The sequence below is a fragment of the Penicillium mononematosum genome (assembly GCF_028829835.1).
Source record: "Penicillium mononematosum strain IBT 11891 chromosome Unknown utg000005l:1.0-9366267.0:1.0-9372171.0, whole genome shotgun sequence".
NCBI classification, from domain to species: Eukaryota; Fungi; Ascomycota; class Eurotiomycetes; order Eurotiales; family Aspergillaceae; genus Penicillium; species Penicillium mononematosum.
In genome coordinates this window covers 8,461,801-8,480,522 of record NW_026643275.1, presented here as the reverse complement: position 1 = coordinate 8,480,522, position 18,722 = coordinate 8,461,801, and the positions used below count along the sequence as shown (strand labels likewise).

General features: G+C 48.9%; 3 protein-coding genes across 3 annotated transcripts; 1 reads left to right on the top strand and 2 right to left on the bottom strand.

Moving 5' to 3' along the window:
• Window positions 1-398: 398 nt before the first annotated feature.
• Window positions 399-3,854, bottom strand: N7519_011445 (putative 1-phosphatidylinositol-4,5-bisphosphate phosphodiesterase Plc1; the record flags this gene model as incomplete). Its single annotated transcript, XM_057298218.1, has 1 exon — window positions 399-3,854. The coding sequence occupies one exon, from the start codon at window positions 3,852-3,854 to the stop codon at window positions 399-401; it is 3,456 nt and encodes a 1,151-aa protein (XP_057146100.1).
• Window positions 3,855-12,645: 8,791 nt separating this feature from the next.
• On the bottom strand, window positions 12,646-13,822 carry N7519_011444 (uncharacterized protein; the record flags this gene model as incomplete). The annotated part of the gene is made up of 4 exons (XM_057298217.1): window positions 12,646-13,232; window positions 13,294-13,610; window positions 13,660-13,726; window positions 13,780-13,822. 4 exons carry the CDS (start codon window positions 13,820-13,822, stop codon window positions 12,646-12,648), a joined length of 1,014 nt encoding a protein of 337 aa, XP_057146099.1.
• A 1,609-nt stretch (window positions 13,823-15,431) lies between these two features.
• On the top strand, window positions 15,432-18,156 carry N7519_011443 (uncharacterized protein; the record flags this gene model as incomplete). Its single annotated transcript, XM_057298216.1, has 2 exons — window positions 15,432-17,625; window positions 17,657-18,156. The coding sequence occupies 2 exons, from the start codon at window positions 15,432-15,434 to the stop codon at window positions 18,154-18,156; spliced, it is 2,694 nt and encodes an 897-aa protein (XP_057146098.1).
• Window positions 18,157-18,722: the final 566 nt, after the last annotated feature.

Genomic DNA, 18,722 nt, shown 5'->3' with positions numbered 1-18,722 from the left:
GATGAAAACAAGAACACAAGCAAACACATCTCCCAGTCGAATACATGCCGGATGGTCAGTTTCCGGGTTTGTCACAGACAAATGAGAGGACGAGGATGATGAACAAGATTATACTCATGGCAAATGGCAAAATGAAACTGAAGCAACTCGGGGGTATCGCTGTGACGGGTATGGATGGTAATGGTGGAATAAACAGAACGTCCGAAAATGTTAGCAAGCATAGATGAGAGCAAACAGTAGGATATCATGCAGTAGAAAGACAAACGCCGGAACCTTGGTTGATGCTGACATTGATAGGAACAAGATTCCAGATCGAGAGTGATAGATGGGAGGAAAGGTCAGCGCAAAGCTGTAGTGGTGAGAGAGGTAGGCGGGATAAAATGGGACGTAACTTCCAATCATTGCACGAATGATGAGTTCGACGTTGTTGACAAAGTGGGTGTCAGGTTAGGACAGCCTTCCTTGTCCTCAGGGCTTGGAGAATCACTGCGATCCTGTGATTGATCCCTTTCGCGCTCGGCCGATGAGGAGCGCTTGAAGACAGTCTGGCCGATGTGGCGCAGAATACCCATGCGTTCGGCGCGGAGCTCTTCGAGGTCCAGACGCTGAACGGAGATGGGATCTTGCTTTGAGATCTTGCAGAAAAGCGTCGAGAACAAGTACTGGTCGCCGCTGGCATCGTAGAGAGGCAAGTAGCGGTAACCTTGCGACAAACTGGTGAGCTTGGCGGTGAAAGTGGCCAGCTGTACGCTGTTCCCTGTACTGCGGCCGTCCGTTGAGCTCCAGACCGTCCATCGCACAAATACAAGATCGGGATATTTAGTTTCCAGCGACAGCTTGAACTTGTCATTGAAAACAGGGCTGTAGCCATTGCTTTGCTCGATCTTTGTGCGGCGACGGTGCGGATATCCAATGCCGGACATACCATTGCGCGCAGAGGCATTCATGCCACCTTCGCCGAGGACGAAGCTCTGACCGCGATCGTCAGCACTGAACATCTCGATCTCGACGTAAGGGTTGATGCTGTCATCCTGTCCGATGGTGCGCGGACGGGGGAGCTGTTGTGCCGAGACGACGTCAACCGAGAATCGAACTAGTTTGCGCTCCATCTTGCGCTTCTGATTTCCATCAACAGCCGGCAAGCGAAGGCTCTCGGGCTTGAGGATGTAACCAGTGCGGTCAGTTCCAGCGGCAAACATAGCCTGGTTCATTTGCATGCCGATGTCGTAAGTTTGCCAATTGAGCGCTACCATTTGCACACCACGGCGCCAGAACTTGTTCGGATCGAAGTTAGATGAACGGAGTCGGAATCCGGAAGGATACACCCGCGTTAGGTACTTGCGGTTGTGTGACTCCAGTGCAACCTTGTTGTCGTGACTCTGACAGATGCTCTCGAAAGACCGTTCGGCAAACGAGTATATATGGTTATACCGTCTGCTCTCTGGAGACGAGAAGCTGTGCCACTTGTAGCCACGAGTGTACACACCCAAGTCAGAGAGAGGCTTGGTGATCTTGCTTTTCTGGCGGCGTTTTTTCTTTTTGTCAGTGTGAACAGTCGTCAGCGCTCCGTCACTGTCGTCAGTTGCACTGCTCATGCTTGTAGCAGTAAGGGAACGCCTATCGTGCGAGATCAAAGGGCCGATACTGTCGAGCGGACCCATTGTAGAGGGACTTGAGAGTGTGGGAAGAGGCATGGTGTTTGTCTCATGGAGCGTCGGTCGCACAAATGGAGTACTAGAACTGCGTTTGCGGCCGTGGGTGCCGACAGAGCCGACGGTATTGGCGCGGGGATCAAATTCGTTCTCGTCACACGTTTTCACTTTCACCAGAATACGACCCTTAAGCTCCTCGGGAGACGGGAGGATCTGGCAGTTGGTCATCAAGGGCTCAAGGACAAGTCGTTCCTTGAATGTCTCCTTCATGATCTTGACCATCGCCAGTTGCTGTTCCGGATTGCAGTGCACCTCAAGAGAAAGAATGAGGGGGAAGTCGCATGTGATAAAAGCATATCGGTTGATGACGGTGATGCAATCAGCGAAGAGGACACTGGTGGTAAGAGTCCGCCCATGGGACACGATGGGGCGTCCATCTGCGCCATCCCAGCAGTCGATTTCGACACAACGACATCCCTGCTGAAGCGCGCTAACGTAAGCCTCAGTGCTTGATGCACCAGCCACTTGGCGGCCAAGGAGATAAGCGTTGTGAGAGCTCGAGATGAAGTATTCATTCAACGGGCGGTCGAATCTTGACTGAGGAGCACGTGAAGCGTAAACACCGTTGCTGGACGAAGACAAGAACGCGGCAAATGCATCCAGGTTCATCCGCGACACAGGTGGAGGAAGCTCCGATCCTTCTGCAGAAGGAGTGCGAGATTTAGAGGCCCGTCGAACGTACTTGTCGAACAGTGTAGCCCAGTAAACCCGGTCGGATTCTATATCTTCATTTTGCACATCACCAAGGAAAGTCAAAAACTCCTCTTGAGTCATGCCTTCCTTCGGCTGTGCGGTGTGAAGCTTGAAGATATCTTTGACATCCTTTCGTTCCTTCAAACGCAAAAGGAAATCCTTGAATTCGGAGAAATCCAATTTGCCGTTACAGGCAGCGTCAGCTTTAGTGAATTGTGCCCGGAGCATGTTCTTAGAACAGTTGATATGCAAGCTGCGGCAGACCTTCTCCACGGCAGCGAGGTCGAGGCTTTGTTCCTCCAGTGGAGGACGCTGCGGGAAGAGTCTCGACATCTCGCGCTCCCAGTGTGCCTTTAGAACCGCTTCGCTTTGGCCCGAACCTGCCAGACCAGACATGAGATCGATTCGGTACCGGGAGATATGCTCCAGGGTGGTAATCCACAGGTCAAGAATACGATCGCTAGGAGCGATGAGGTGCAATGTCTTGACCGCTCGGCCCTTAGAGCGGTCAGAATCCGCAATGACAATGGTGAACCATCGGCGCTCCAGATCTTCGGGAATCTGATGTTCTTCACGATAGTTGCGAGCGTCGGCACCGACCCGGATTTCTTTGATATCGTCGATATAGAAGCGTTTGGCCGGGTTGGAGAGATCCCAGAACACCTTGGCGGCGTCTAGGTCTAGGAAGAAGCGAACTTGTTTCCTGCGTTTCTTGGTTACCTTGGTTAGGACTGTGCCTCGCTGAACAGCAGAGTCTATCTTGGGCGCAACGGCAACGGCGGGAACGGGACCAGTTTCGCGAGCCATATTCATACGACTCTCGCTGCGAAGACTGGATGCCTCCGAACCAGCCCATGCACCCAGGTTGTCCAAGGCTTCGCCGGCTTCATCCTCGTTGCTGGAATCAAGGGCGCTATCTCGGACAGGCTGGGTGCCAGCCTTGCTATCACTGCGCCGGCGCATGATGATGGGACCAGTGCTCCGGTCTCGTTTCTCGTTTTGGGTCGTAGACTGCCTCCTACGAGTAAGTTTGTTGGCGGCGCCTCTTGAGATTCGTCTCATTAGGCCCGGCGCCTTGGTGGACACAGCAGGGTCATTGAAGCTGGATGGATTTGCGTTTCCGGGAACGGCCATCATGGACTCGCCGAGTTCAAGCGGGCCTGGCATAGGCAGGGAAGGACCGTTTACTCGGCCGTAGAGTCCCTCGCTGGCAGATTGCAGGGGAGTGCCAGCAGGGGTGAAAGTATAAGGTGTGTCGGGAGCAGGGAAGGATGAGGTGGGTGTAGAGGTCGGCGAAGAGGTGAATGAGGGTGCGGAACAAGGGGGAGGGCCAGATGGTAAAGATGTGACAACATGATGTAAAGTCGGTTGAGAGAGAGATGTTGCAAGTTTTAAGTTGGATTGGGTGTCAGCATCCAGGGTCGGTGAGGTAGTCGTAGCATAGGCCATGACGCCTATCTATCAAAACGACAGCTCAGCTGTCGATATGGGGAAGTCTAAGCCTGTGGTATACCGTACCAACGTCCGAGTCACCTGGACTCAGAAATGGACGAATGGGTAACAGCGTATGGGACCGGCCTGCTGTCAAGGTTCGCAAGGCTGCCGCCTGTCAGGAATGTTATGCGATGCGAGCCAAAAGAGAAAGTAGAATATTCTGACACAGTAAGAACACGATCTTTCAGCCACGTCCTCAGCAGAAGTTCCCCGTTCCTGAACTCTGCTGCATCTTGGGCTGAATTGGGTGTAATGCGGAGAGCCCTGCCGGAGAGCAGCTCACGAGGGAAAAAATCGCAGCAAAAGAAGATTTTGAGCGATTAAAAAAAAAATTTCCCTGATAACAATTGCAAAGGGCACTGGCCCTGTGCAACGGCCAATCTCCCACGAGGGATATTCTCAGCCGATGCTAACCACTTGGGATGGACGTCACAAACGGAATCAACCAGGGAATGATCTCCAACCTCAAAGAAGCGGAATGCGGGTTTTTGTCTTGCTTCTTTCGGAGCCCGGCTGATTCTCTGTATGTTCTTCCAATGATACCAATGCTACCCCTCTCTTATGCGTGTCGATCTGCCGGTGCGTGGGGGAAGCTGCTACTCTGCAGTCGAAGCGGGGGGTGTTGTGATATGGACCAATTGATCGTGCAATCGCCGAGTGAGTCGGGGAAGGCGGCGCGGAACCGGTTCGAAATTGAAGGGCGTGCGCCAAAGCGAGTCAAAGGCCGAATATAATGCGTATGCAGGTATCGTTACCAAAGTTCGGGAAAGAGCCCCAAGAACCGGGCTTTGGTGCGGAAGAGACAGCGGTAGCAATAAAAAAAAGACCTAAGAGTCAAGGATTGTCCTAGTCCGACAAGGTTTCTTGCGCGATTGGGTGCGATTGGAGACTAGCGATGCGGCAGGCGAAGGGAGTACCCGTGCTAAAGTGCAGAGAGTTTTTTTCCCCGGCGCAACGAAGCTAGGATAGGAGAATGTGATAAAAATCGGGGATTGCGACAGAGTTGCCAACGCAGTGAATGCAGGCGGTCGAAAGGGGAAAGCGAGCAATCGGAGACTGGGCCGAGTTTGGGAGCTCGCTGATGTTGGATTGTTTAGTGCCGTTTTGAGGATCACTGCGAGCTGATCAAGTTGCTGCACGGTTACGTGGTGGCCACTAAGTCCGTATGCGAGTCGGGAGTGGGTAAATTGCGGAAGTCCTGGATGATCATGCGACGAGAGGGAGAAGACCTGCGTTGTCCTTATCGTATGAGTATAGATAATTTGTTTTTTTTTCTCTGACTTCGAGCAGAGGGAGGTAATTGAGGTAGAGTTGGAAGGGGGGAAAGGGAAAAGAATTAAATCAATGAATCCCAATTCCGCGAATTGAAGCTGCAGTGGGTACTGTGGTACTTACGATAGACGGAGCATGCGGTATAGGAAATGGTGTACTGTATACCTGTATTGTCTGGTAATGATACAATACTGGTAATACCAAGTTGAAGGATGTAATTTCGGTCTCCTTCTCTTTCTTTGCTTTTTCTGGTCAAGAAGGGTTAGATACTGAAAGACACATCTAATTCAAACTGCGACTGCAGATATTCCAGTCGTGATGTGGATGTGAAAGAGAATGTAGGTATGTATGGTCAAGTTGGGGCAAATTCTTTTTTTTGGAAGACTCACCCAGTGTATATATGAGCCACAATCTGTGTGAATGAGGCTGAGATGTCAAGGGTAAAAAGAAAAGAAAGACAAAGAATTATCTAGCATGAAAAGAGAAAAAAGGCGAGGGCCATTGAAATGATTAAATACTATACTAACAGGGTGTAATTGCTCATTTACTTCAGGCATGCCCCTACAGTTAGGTACTACTTCAATACCCAAGTGCCTATCAAAATACAGAGCTGCCTACCACGAGATGACGATGCGGAATGATTGCCAGACGGAAACCCGTTGCTCGGTATCATTGGACGATCCTTGGAATTCCTGGGGAATGCTATCGGCCAAACGGGGTCGATCTGTGTTTCAAGTGTGTTGGACGGCAGAGCCCTAAAGGGACAGGAGTTACAATTTCCCTACAATCTACCTATGACAGACTCTCCTGGATATTTTGTGTAAAAAAAGGGGGATCTCCCTTTTTCTCTTTATTCAGAATCCTTAATAATAATAAAATGTCCCGAAATATTGTGGATGATGGTGGATACACGAATAGCAGTCTATTTCATTCAGACTTCTATAGTCCGAGACACCGCCGGGCTCCAGTTCCCCCACATCGCCAACTTAGTGGACAACATACTCCGTACTAGGCTAGTATTATAATATCGAGATTATTACTAGTAGTTAGACTGTAACAGTCATTCTTTACCTGTATTATTTGGGAAAATTCCTAGCACCGACAGAGTGGTCCGGGGAAGATATGCGGAGCCTTCGGATTCCTGCGTTTTGGTCGCGAGATTCCATTAGACTTTCCTGTTTCTGTGATACACACAGTCTTATCTAGTGTTGTGCTCTCCTTGTGTTTGTGTTCATTGCTGACTGGTCGGGCGCGGATCTATGCCCAAGCACCGAGACAAAAAAGAGTGAGTCGATCACGACGCACATCATCATTTCCTCCTATTTGACACCTTGGTGGGGAGGAAATGGGAAAATCGTACAGTGTACACCGCAACATTCACGATAGGGTCTGTGTAAGTTATAGTACATCGTCATCTATAGCGGAATGTTGACAATTGAATGTCATCCCTGAACTGGTGTTTGATGTGGCAGTGAGAAACGGTTTGAGCGGTGGAGATGGAGTGGATTATCAAAAGCAAAAATAGATCGTCGGGGAGTTTGAGGTTTCTGTTTTGTCACGAACACACCGAAAAAAAGAAAAACAAGAAATAAATATCCCAGGTGATTAGGAGCGTTTATTTTGCCCTACGAGGCCCGCATTTCCTATGGCTTAGTATCCATTTCATACTCCGTATTCTTAGTCTTTTTTTTCCCTCTTAGCTCTCAGCTTGCTCGTACCTGTCCTTCAAGGCACAAAGTGATACAGACTGTATGCGGAGTGTGACCAGCCGCAAAGCATAGGAACATCTGCGGGGTTGACCTCAACCCCGCAGCCGTTGGAAGATGAGCTGGCGATGCCGTGCTTCACCATTTCCTTGATTATGTTAATTCACAATGCCGCTACAGCCGGAGAAAAGAAACTCGAAGTTCCTCGGCACCCCTCAGGCTATGCTCTCCTGATCCTGCGCTCCTGCACGTCACCCGGGTGGGCTGTTGAATGGACTTAGCGTCATCCAAAGGCGACAGTTAGGCTCTTTTGGTCTCAACAGCCGCATCATCCTAGCAAGTGACAGGGATCTTGTTCTGACCTCAGGTATTCCCCTCATGGCGACTATCTATTCGGATGCCTAGGAACCCCGCGTACCTTCCCAATTTGTTCGGAACGGCCCTCACCTTGAGGCTTTTATGCCAATACCCGGGAATTCACTAGGAAGGCAGGACTATCCAAAACGGGAAATAGACGTCATTTCTTTTTTTGTTTTTTTTTTTCCATTTTGTTGCTAAATTTCCTTTGTTTTTTCCGACAATACCGTGCTAGAATGAAATGACTCATATGCCCGAGTAGACACGCAACTTCAAGACTACATTTTTGAGCTGATTTAGTGCTGACAGTGTCTCCTATACATGGATCATCTGTGCGCTATCAGCGTGATATCGTGCAGCGGTTGTGGCGGGTTAGGAAAAGAATCCCCTCAGTTCCCTAGGGCGACATCAAGAACAGCAAAATAGAGCAAAGCAAGTTGTTCCATACAGAGTAGACCGCGTTATCAATGTCCTAATTTACCCACATTATAATTAAAGAGATGCCGTTTCTCATCACTAGCCCCAATATACCCCACCCAGTAACGAGGTAAAGACAAAGAGCGGTGGCTGAAGCAAGGATCTGCGAGTTCGTGGCAGCCACTCTTCCCCGATGACAGCAACACGATAATCTCTTGTCGGGTCAAAACATCCTGACCGCTAATCACTGTGCCTCAGGTGATCCATAATTCAACTTGCCAGCCAGTGAGAGATCCACACCGGATCCGACTAGGGGGGATGCAGACGGGATGATGAGGGGGAGTTGGAGTTGGGAGTTGTTTATCAAACCCCATTTGCCTGCGTTGTACTCCGTACTGGGTACAGATGTACGTGAAGAACCGTGCTATCATGCCACGCTTTCACAGGTATGATTTTTCAGCTCTGACGTGCGACATACGATTTGCAGTCTAGTACCAGGATGGGCGGTAATCGAGTGGATTACATGCAATTATTTCCTTGTGATCAGTCCTTAGACGTTATTCAATAGGGTTGCTTTGGCCATCTCAAGAATCCTGGCGGATACAGGGCTGTCTCATTTGAGAATTCTTACCCAATCATCCTATATTCTGGTTCGGACCTCACGGCTCAAAGACAAAGGATGGACATGGCAGTACTTGTATGGGGGGAGCATGTCTTACTATTTTTCCTTCCAAGATTCTTAGGGTCTTCCATTGGCTTGACTTGAGGTCCACTTGACAGGGTCGTTCGCTTCGTATGGAGTACACTGTACAAGCTAGTGTATTATATATGACATCCCTCAGGGGGTCAATACTTCCAACGTTTCCTTCTGGAAGGTCAAAATTACTGGTACAGTCTACAGTAACGGTAACATGTAACTCACGTCATTATTATCTAGGTATATGTATTCAATGTTCTCTTAAGAGACTTCTGATATCAGAGAATCTGCAAGATTTTGAATGGCGTATATGGGGAGATGTACGTGAGCCCGTCAGCCGCAGGGCTCTGCACTCCAATTTTGATGTGCATGTAAACAATTACCAGTCAATCTCGCATCCGCTCCTTGCTACGATCAACAGCCCTAAATAACCCCACTTTTGACGGCTCCCCCTATAGGATGAAGCCTTCGGCGAAAAAACTCTCTTTGTGCCCTTTGTGATTTTATGGGGCTATGATTGATTGCGGTTGACTATTCCCCGGGGTCATTACTGAAAGAGTGATTGGATTAATAGAAAAGTGAAAACAGAAAAAATATGAACGTATTTCTTTCAAGTTAACGTTCTTCTACATAAGAGAATATCTCATTATTTAACTGGATGACGATATCCCCTGTGCAATTCCAACGTTGGGGCCGTTTTAAGAGAATCGGTAATCATTGCGATGACATCATGAAGACGCAACGCGAGAAATTCTTTTCGTTACAGTATTAAATGTTTTGGTACCAGTACCATACCAGTATTGTTGTACAACAGTACAGCGAATGTTCCTCAGAACCTTCTAAACTTGGAAACTTGGAAACTCCAGCAAGACGTTACAGCGCAAAGCTAGCCGGGATCTGAGAAGGTCATTGAGGTTGTCCGTTTCAGGGGCATATGGGCATACCCATTCTTAATTAAGAAGACAAAACGGGAGTTTGAGTGTCATAAAACTGAGCTATGGGTCTGATCTTCAGGAGAGAACGGAAGGGGCTTGCCATCTCCATTCCACGGCAAGTTACTCCGTAGTATTCCCCTTCCCGAGTACCAATTATGGAGTATACACATAATATAATTGTCCCGACGTAACATTTCAAATGTTTAGGTTAGTTAGAGAATGCAATCTCCTATGCTCTGTATCATAGCACTTGTTTGAATAGGGTTACCGAGTACGAGTACAATGTAGATTCCAGATGTCTTTCAAAGTAATATATTCCCATACTTCAGGAACAAATTATACAGACCCAGGGGGATGGAACCGTTGCGCCTCATTGGAGCCAGGGTTGTTGCTCCATCACCTGATGTCTCGCCTATACTTTCTTCCCCGGTCATATTGCACAGGTTATGGTGGTATTCTGATTATGACTTGATAGAAATGGCCACTTTCTCCAAGTACCTACTGTACAAACACCTGAAGGGATGTACTCGGCCAAATGTACATATTTGTGATGGAGTGTCCAAACTAGGCAAACGAAGCACCCCGCTTTGACGCATGCACATCGGCAGGCCTTTACCTTTGAAGGATGATAGTGCATGCCAAAATGATACTATCCACTACCACCCAAAGAAAGAAAGCCATCGCAGAGACTGACACGTCTCAGACATCCCCCACTCGTCTCAGCCCACAGCCACTTTCAGCTCAGCCTCGTCCCGCTCCTTCGATGCGTCTTCGATGCTTCCCGGGTTGATATGCAAATCAAACCAGGCTGTGTTGGTAACACCGAAACAGAACAAGAAACAAAAAGCAAAAACATTCAAAGAAAGTATCGCACCATCCTCGGGCCTCTCCCTTTGATACGACACCCGGGCTCTCTCCGTTGTCAGAACCAGTGCCTCCAATCACCGGCCCGGCTGTGGCTAAATACTAGGTTTTGTCTACCCCCCCATAGCATATTTTGATACCGACTGCAGGAAGGCAAATGTGAGTCTTTTTTCTTTTTTCTTTTTCCTTTTGCGTTTTCTCCTTCATTCTGCAGGTGCATGTGACTCAACTTGGAACAAATGTTCCCATCATATCCGACGAGATTGGTGCAACAGTATCATAGGGCGCTTGTGGCTCGCACATCACTATCACTGATCGTGTAACAAGAATCATGCATTGCGACTCGTCCCGGTGCCGTTCAGAATGATACCTTGTTTCAGAGGAAACTATCCCGCAACTGGCATGGCGCCATAATTTGTCTTACAGTTGATATGCTCGAGGTTGAGCCTTTGGGCCGGTGCCTTTTTCCTTGCCGGGGTAGATTCCGCAATCAACTCCATATCATCCCTGTACGGGATACGGTCTACATGGTCCAATGCACGGCCTCTAAGTGTTTCGAATACTGGTTTCGTAGGAGGCAGGAGGTCATACGATTAGGGAGATCAGATACGTGGCCATGATCCGGAGACCAAGGGATGTACACCTATGTTTCCCTGAGCTTGCAATACTTTACACGATGTATACTATACCCAAGGCAAAGCGGGAGAGCGGGAAAGCGGGAAAGGAAACATCAAGAGATTGCAAACAAACCCACAAGTACTCCGCAATCAGTACATATCTGGGACATATCGCATCCACCAGCCTTCGATTAGTACCCATCATGCTGGATATCGTGGCCGGATGTCTCTCGCGTACCGATATTGCGGACCCTAATCACGGAATAACGCCCGGTACCAAGCGGCTCCGGCTTTCAGAAAAGGAAATCCCCACCATACTCGCTCGATCTTAGCCTCGCGATTGGTAAAAGTCGCTTATAACTTGAATAGGAAGCTGACCATTCTGAAGCAGTGGATATCAGCCCCAGTGGGGCAAGTAGCAAAACCAGGAAAATGCCCCCGGAAACGCCGTCACAAGCCAACGTGCCCGTTTCCAAAGCCAGCTTAGCTGCTGCTGACTCCTAAACGAGATCCAACATCCCGCGGCAAAGTTTACGCTCGATATTGTATACGTCAAACCAATTTATCCGAAGCACTCATTTCCCCTACCAGTTCTACACACATCCCCACACATCCACATTGCACCATATCTCTAACATCCGGGATGCAACGAAGACGCGAGACATCTACCTGTCGCAGATCCAGTGCTAAAAATAACGCCTTTCCATATGTCGGAACCTGAAATCTCGAAAATGACCCCACATTCAGCTCCTGTGGGACAACGTGGCTTCCAGAATTTTCATCGAAGGCCGTTCTGCCCACTTCGGCAATTCAGTAAAGGACCAGGGTCAAGCCCCAACACGTCAGAGTCCAATTAATACGACTACGCGGCTTCAAACACGAGAAATCTTTTACTTTTAGGGTGTTTGAGGTGTATTATTCGCATCATACGACGGGTCCCTCGGGAGCCGTTGCCAGCGAATCTTGGTACGCGAGTCTTGGCGGTTGACCTTGGACCTTTAGGGCTGTCAGGACAGTGGCTGGATAGGCGTATCAAACCTGTTGCAGCTGTGGATCTCGTTTACGGGCTGTGTTGCTGTCGCGACGAGTGGTATTACTGTAACAGGCGATCCATACAGGGGGGCTATAGAGTTGGTATTTGTCGGTTTTGTGTGGATTTTGAACACCGTTGTCTATTCTTAGGAGCGGCTCGGGCATCCCTGTCGAAGGAATGCATTGCTTGCATTCAGCCTCTCTAATTTCGGGGCATTGCCGAAATACCTACAATATAGGTAATTACAACATAGTACATCGCCAAGTTACCTGCTTACTACAAAAGTTCTTGTGCGCGGACAACCTTTTGTGGTGCTTACGAGGTAGATTAAGTTTCACACCTCGTGAAATGCAATAGACGGCCAGAGAAGCAGTCATAGTCACGTTCATCTTAGATCTTAGATACATTGGTCGAACCACCTGCTTGGAGCCTGTTTTGAGTTTGGAACAGTCGTGATTTGAGGAGCCTTGGCCCTCCCGCATGCCTTGATCTTGCGACCCAGCACTGCTATTCCATGTTCGGACTGGTTGGGGCTGAAGTTGACAACGCACCAATAGTGTCCGAAGCTTTGACATGTGCAGTTCCTACTGGGCCGAATGAGGATTCCTTTCTTCACCGCTCGGTCAAGAGCGTCTTTGGCTGTTTCGATTTTCTCTCGTTTTGACGCACTTCCAGGTCAATAAGGTCTGACGTAGCTTACTAGATTCGTTCCGTCGGTGAAAGGATGGATATTAACGGGACCATCAGGGGATATGGTAAGGTCGATGGGATCATTAAGATACTCGGAATGTGAAGTATGTAAATTCACTCGATGGCATCACGGTTGGTGTATAGGTTTTCTTTTTCTCTTATGGTGGTTGTAAAGCCTCCGAAGTCCTCGTAAAGCTACGATTTCGTCCATCCAGGATAGCCAGCCAGTCATCAAACACTGTTGCTGATGTTTCGCGCGGAATATCGCGGTACAAGGATGGTTCGACCTTCGTAACATTTTCCATTTTGTCCAGGGACTTGGGCATGGTACGCGCCGCGTTCTTGTCCAGTAGGGAGAAAGACGAGATTCTTTGATAGGAAGCATTTGCCATCGACGACCACGTGGTTTGATCGATATCCACTAGGCGGTTCGCGAAGTTCGTTTTAGTTGGCCCGGCGGCCGGGTTAAATCCCCTTATATTAGCTGGCGGTGTGATAATGACCCCTGAGCCCTGGAGAGCTAGGACGAGGCGCTTCGTCGCACAGTCGAATGTTGGTATAGGGGTGAACTTAGACCAATCGTAGCTATCGAAGTCGACGTTGAAAGCCGTATCAGAGTCGAAGGGGGCCCGGAGTTCCTTCGGGGACACAGTGACTTCGCCCAAGTGCCGGCCAGTGTGCTTCATCTTAGCATAGGCCACTTTCTTCGTCAGCAGCCACATATACTTGTGTAAGTGTGACCCGGCTAGGGCATAATAGTCAGCGAATATAGGAATGAACGGTATGCCATAGGCCTATATAATAACTGGGTCGCCCTATAGCCATCGGGTATATGTCTCCGTCCGAGTTGAAATCGGCGGGCCATTTGCCGTGCCTGTTTCTGGTGACCACCAGGTTTTGACCGATAACGAGGAAGACTAACGCGTCGGACAAGCGGTGATCCGCAGGCGGAGTCACAACCCAACCGTTTTCGTCGAGCTCTATCTTATCATAGTATGGTAAGTTGTGTCCGTCGTAGTATGACATTAGCTCCATCTGTGCATTCCTACGCAAGGTTTCGCGCAGACGCAACATTTCCAGAGCATAGTTCCTGCTGTCAAACCCGTCGTTGAAGTCTTCCCGGCTTCATAGGATTGGTGCAGTCGATGGCAGGTGCAGAAAGTCCAACCAACTTGGTTTTGGGCGGTTGACCACAAATGCCGCGGATCGCGACGCAGGATTGAGCAGAGCCGTCGGGCACTGCATCCAGAGACAGTCGATGAGAGAGTGTGGATGACCGTCCCCACTAGTACCGTACTGCGTGATCTCACCATCTGCTGGACTGCTGGACTCCATTATCTGTATATCTGAGTTGACAGGATGCTGGCAATCGACGCATCGCTCGCCGTGTGCCGGTCCCGGTGCGATGTCAGTTATAGGTACAGATTACTATATGCTTTTAGTACAACCCATTTTGGCATGGGGTTGTGTCGCGTACCTGATGAAAAGTGAGGGTCCAAAGTATGAAGAGCTGAACCGGGACGATGAGCAACGGGCTATGGTATCGAGATCCTGAGGGTGCATCGCTGAGAAGTCTGCAATGGGAAGGTAACCCCGTGATAATCTCTCAAAAATAAATAGGTTTTCGAACAACAAGCGTTTAGAGAGCTGTGCATTGGCCTCTCCGTGTCCAAATAAGTCATGGTTTGCTCTGTGTGGGAGGATGTCAGAAGGGTTTTGGAAGTTCTGTAGATACAGTTGCTCACTTCTCCGCCATTACATAGCAGCACTAGACAACGAGCGTTGTCTGGGATAATCTGATCTGGCTGACCTAGGATATATTGGAGACATCATATTGATGGGTATTTGTAAATGCCTTTCCGTGTGTCTTTTTGGGTTGTCGTTTGGATGTCCGTTCGTGCGTCGCTTTCAGTCATTTTATATCTCTTTTTCTGATGCCCTTTACTATTATATATGTGGAGACCACTCCTACCAGAGAAGAGTGAAGGAGATGAAGTCACAACCATCCAAGCTATCAAAAGCAAGGCATTATATGCCTTACCGTGCCACTAACAAGACTAACAAACAGACGCTCAATCTATAAACAAAGCCCTTCAGGTAACAACAGGGAGATCGGAGATGTATTAAGGGTTCCCTAAGTTCACTTACTACTAGAAGGCAATATAATGGTCCTGGATATTGTAAAAAATTGGTCGACATTGCTCGAAGCTCTCTAGTTCAATATCTGCATCCTGTTGATGAGCCCAGGTCTAACCTTCTCAAGTCTCGTCACTTCATTTCCAAGGTTGTCACCACACCCTCTCCAACTTACGTCTCTTATTTTTCTTTCATTCGGTCCAGCATAAAGACCTCAGTTTGTTTTATCAATCAATCTCCATTCTTCTTGGAGTTCACAGCAGGTAATAGCGTCCCTAAATTGACTAGTCCTCACTCGTGAAATCTATTACTTCCATCGTCGATAGCCACCACCCCACATCACATTTTCCAAGGAACACTCATCTCGGGAAGGACGCAATAAAAAATCATAAACACTAGAGCACAACCATGACATAGTGGGTACAGGTTCGGATGAGGAACGTAGGCAAGGCACAATTAAGGAGTGCTAGCGCTATGTTGACCAGTTGACGCTATACCCGATTAGGTACCCGATCTCAGCCTCAAAATACAACAACTTCATTGCTAACTTCAAACAGTTGCCCGCGTTTGTTTTTCCCCTTAGGATTGCGTAACTCTTCTAAAGTAACGATTCATGTGTGACTCAGTGGTGGAAGTATCAGATGAATTTGCCGCTCCTATTTAAATCTCCCCCCACCGCATATCATCTCCACAATTCCAGCTCTCAACACCAAACTCTCACCGTCAAACCCTCAACATCAAATTACCTTCCTTTTCTGCCTCATAAGGTGTAACCTCCCTCTCACATTATTCAAGTTCCAACATCATTATGGCAAACGGAGCTCTTCCACAGACTCTTAAGTCCATCACTACTACGAAAATCAGTGAACTCTCCAAGCAACGCGTCCTATTTGATCGGCGCAAAACCGAAATCCTTGCAGTTGCCAACGCAGCGCCAGACCTGCGCACCCGTGCTCAGGCTTTGCTGGATGGAATCTCACGCCTGAAAGGATACAGTAAGGATTCGCTCGACAAAGATGACCTGGATCTAGATGCCGATTCCTCAGATGAGGAATCGGAGGACACACTCACTTCACGAGGAGTCGGTCGTCTGCAGCCAGAAGATCATACGAACATTCGTCGCTTTCTTTTACAAAGTCGCTACGACCATTCCGTTTCTCAGGCAGCTCTACGGGATCGTGTCACTCAACTCGAGAAGGAGTTGCGATATCTTGAGATAAAGCATGAGCACGGTGCCTTTTACAGCAAGTTGGTTACAGAGTGGTTGTCGGAGTTGGATGGAAGTATTACCTCCACTGCAGACACTAAGTCCACTGACTCCGATCCAAGCTTCGAAAATGTTGGGCGGGCAGAAATGCACGAGCAACGCGCGACTTGGGAGTCTTTGGTTTTTACTGCTGCGACACATGTCAACGAAGACGCGATCCAGTCCTACCTCAGTGATCTTTTCACCCAGACCAAACTTTCTCGACAGGCACTCAAGGATCTCCGAGCAAGTATCCAATCGTTTGAAACATACCTGTCCTCAAAGGGTGAATGGCTCAACGTGGACGAACTGAAGTCGGTCTCCCGCGCACTGCTCAAGACCGACCTCCTCGGCGACGAAAAGACAGCCATTCTGAAAGAGTTTATGCGGAACAATGAGGTTGCCCAGGAAGTGGCAGATGTGCTCAACATGCGCATTGCCTCGCTCGATAGCTGGACCTGGACAGGAGACCCAGATGGTATTCCTGTTGAAATGCGCCGCCAGCTCAACGGTAAATACCGGGTCTTCATGGACGAAGATCTTCTCGATGCCCTTCTGCTACAGTACATCGGGACAATGTGGGCTGTGAAGTTGCGGAAGACATTTGAGCGATTCCTAAATTCCAACGCCTGGAAGGTCCTGCATGAGGATATCCCAGAAGACCACAAGGAAATGCGCAAGTACTTCCTTGGCCGAGAAGCCAACTCGGGCTCTGGGAAGATCAACGAGATTCGAAAGAACACATACACCGACGAATATTTCATGAGCCAACTACCCACCTCAAACGTCGAGGGTGCCCGGGAATATGATGACGCGGGGTCCGGATCAAAAAACGCCTTGGATACAAAGCACTCTCTACTCCACCTCCTGATCACAGAATCTATCATCCATAAACATCAGCGGGGGAACTTTACCGCAATCCGGTCGGACTTTGAGTGGTTCGGCCCTTCAATGCCCCACGCCACCATGCTCACCGTGCTGAAGTTCTTTGGAGTCTCTGACCTATGGATCAAATTCTTCGTAGTGTTCCTGGAAGCTCCGCTCAAGTTTGCCCAAGATGGAGCCGAGGGCTCTGTTCAAACCCGCAAGCGTGGCATTCCAATGAGTCATACACTGGGTGATTGCTTCGGAGAATCCGTTCTCTTCTGCATGGACTATGCAGTCAATCAAGCTACCGACGGCGCCTTTCTATACCGGCTCCATGATGACTTTTGGTTCTGGGGCGCAGAGAATACTTGCGTCAAGGCATGGCAGGCGATGGAGCAGTTCAGTCAGGTAATGGGGTTGAAGTTCAACACGGAGAAGACCGGAACTGTGCAGATGGGTCTGGGTGGCAGTCCGATGCAGTCGGCCCTTCCCACTGGTGATATCCGCTGGGGCTTCCTGGTTCTGGATGCGCAGCAAGAAAGGTTCATCATCGACCAGGCCCAGGTCGACCAGCATATTGAAGAGCTTTCACGGCAGCTCTCGTCCTGCAAAAGTGTGTTCGCTTGGGTACAGGCATGGAACAGCTACTTTGGCCGCTTCTTTACGAACAACTTTGCAAAACCAGCCATTTGCTTCGGTCGGGACCATATCGACATGGCCATCTCCACCCTGAGCCGCATCGAGCGCACACTCTTCAACAAAACTGCAGATGACAAAACTCCGCCGGGTCAAATCAATGGTGTCACCGACTATCTGCGCACTCTGATCGCAGATCGTTTCGATATCCACGATCTGCCCGATGGATTCTTCTATTATCCCGTTGAACTCGGTGGCCTGGGGCTTCTAAATCCCTTCATCAGACTGCTCGCCATGCGTGAAAATATCAAAGAGACCCCCCCGGAAGCTCCTTCATAAGGCCTCGCTGAGGGATGAGGCGAGATACGAGGCGGCCAAAGAGAAATTCAAAAAGGACGGCGCTGATGCTAGCAGCCAATTTTGGAGCGAATGGAGCGGCAAGTCCAAGTCATTCATGTCCCTGGAAGACTACACCCGGTATCCAGAGACGTTCAGTCCGTCTCTTGTGGACGTGTACAAGCAGCTGACCCATGTACCGAGTGAGATGAGCGTGGCTCTGACTGGGAGCTTTGACATGGAGCAAAAATCCCTTCATTCAGTGTCCTCTGCGGCCTCTATCCCTCATTTCTATGGGGAAATGACACCCTACTGGAAATGGGTTGCGGAGTTGTATCACGAAGGGATGGTCCGTACTTATGGTGGCCTCGCTGCCGTGAATCGAGAGTTTATACCCTTGGGTGTCGTGAAGACTCTGCAGGAGGGTAAATTCAGGTGGCAGAGCTGATCAAGGATTATACATTTGAATCACATGGTAGTCCTACGGCTCCATAGCTTATGACTGTTGAATGAAACCTGCCAAATGTATTTCTGGTGCTCCTCATAAAGTCCGTACTCTCATCGCCGCCTTCATATGTAACACTAGAAGAGCTCATATAAGGGCTTCATCCAAATATCGAGGATGGCCACATAACACCGTCAAAGGAAAATGATGGTTATAACTTGATGACTAGACAGAACTTTGACGGGCGGATCAACACCTTGCATTCTCAGCCAGCCAGCGGTTGTTCATAAACGCAGGAGTCCGACGCCATTTTTCTTAAGCATAGCTTTGAAGTATCCTTGGTAAGACACGTCACACTCCCCCAGAGTGGTGGTAGCGGTATCTAACCATCTTACATATGTAGTTATTACGAGGGGATGATCTTTTGGTATTCCAAGACATACCAACACCACATACCTGCTTAGATATCCGACTATTACATTGAAAGGTATTTGCTATGGCTACCGTAGATGCCTATCCCACGACGCTTATTTTGTTGAATTCAGTGTATTCTTGATGTCTCTACGTTA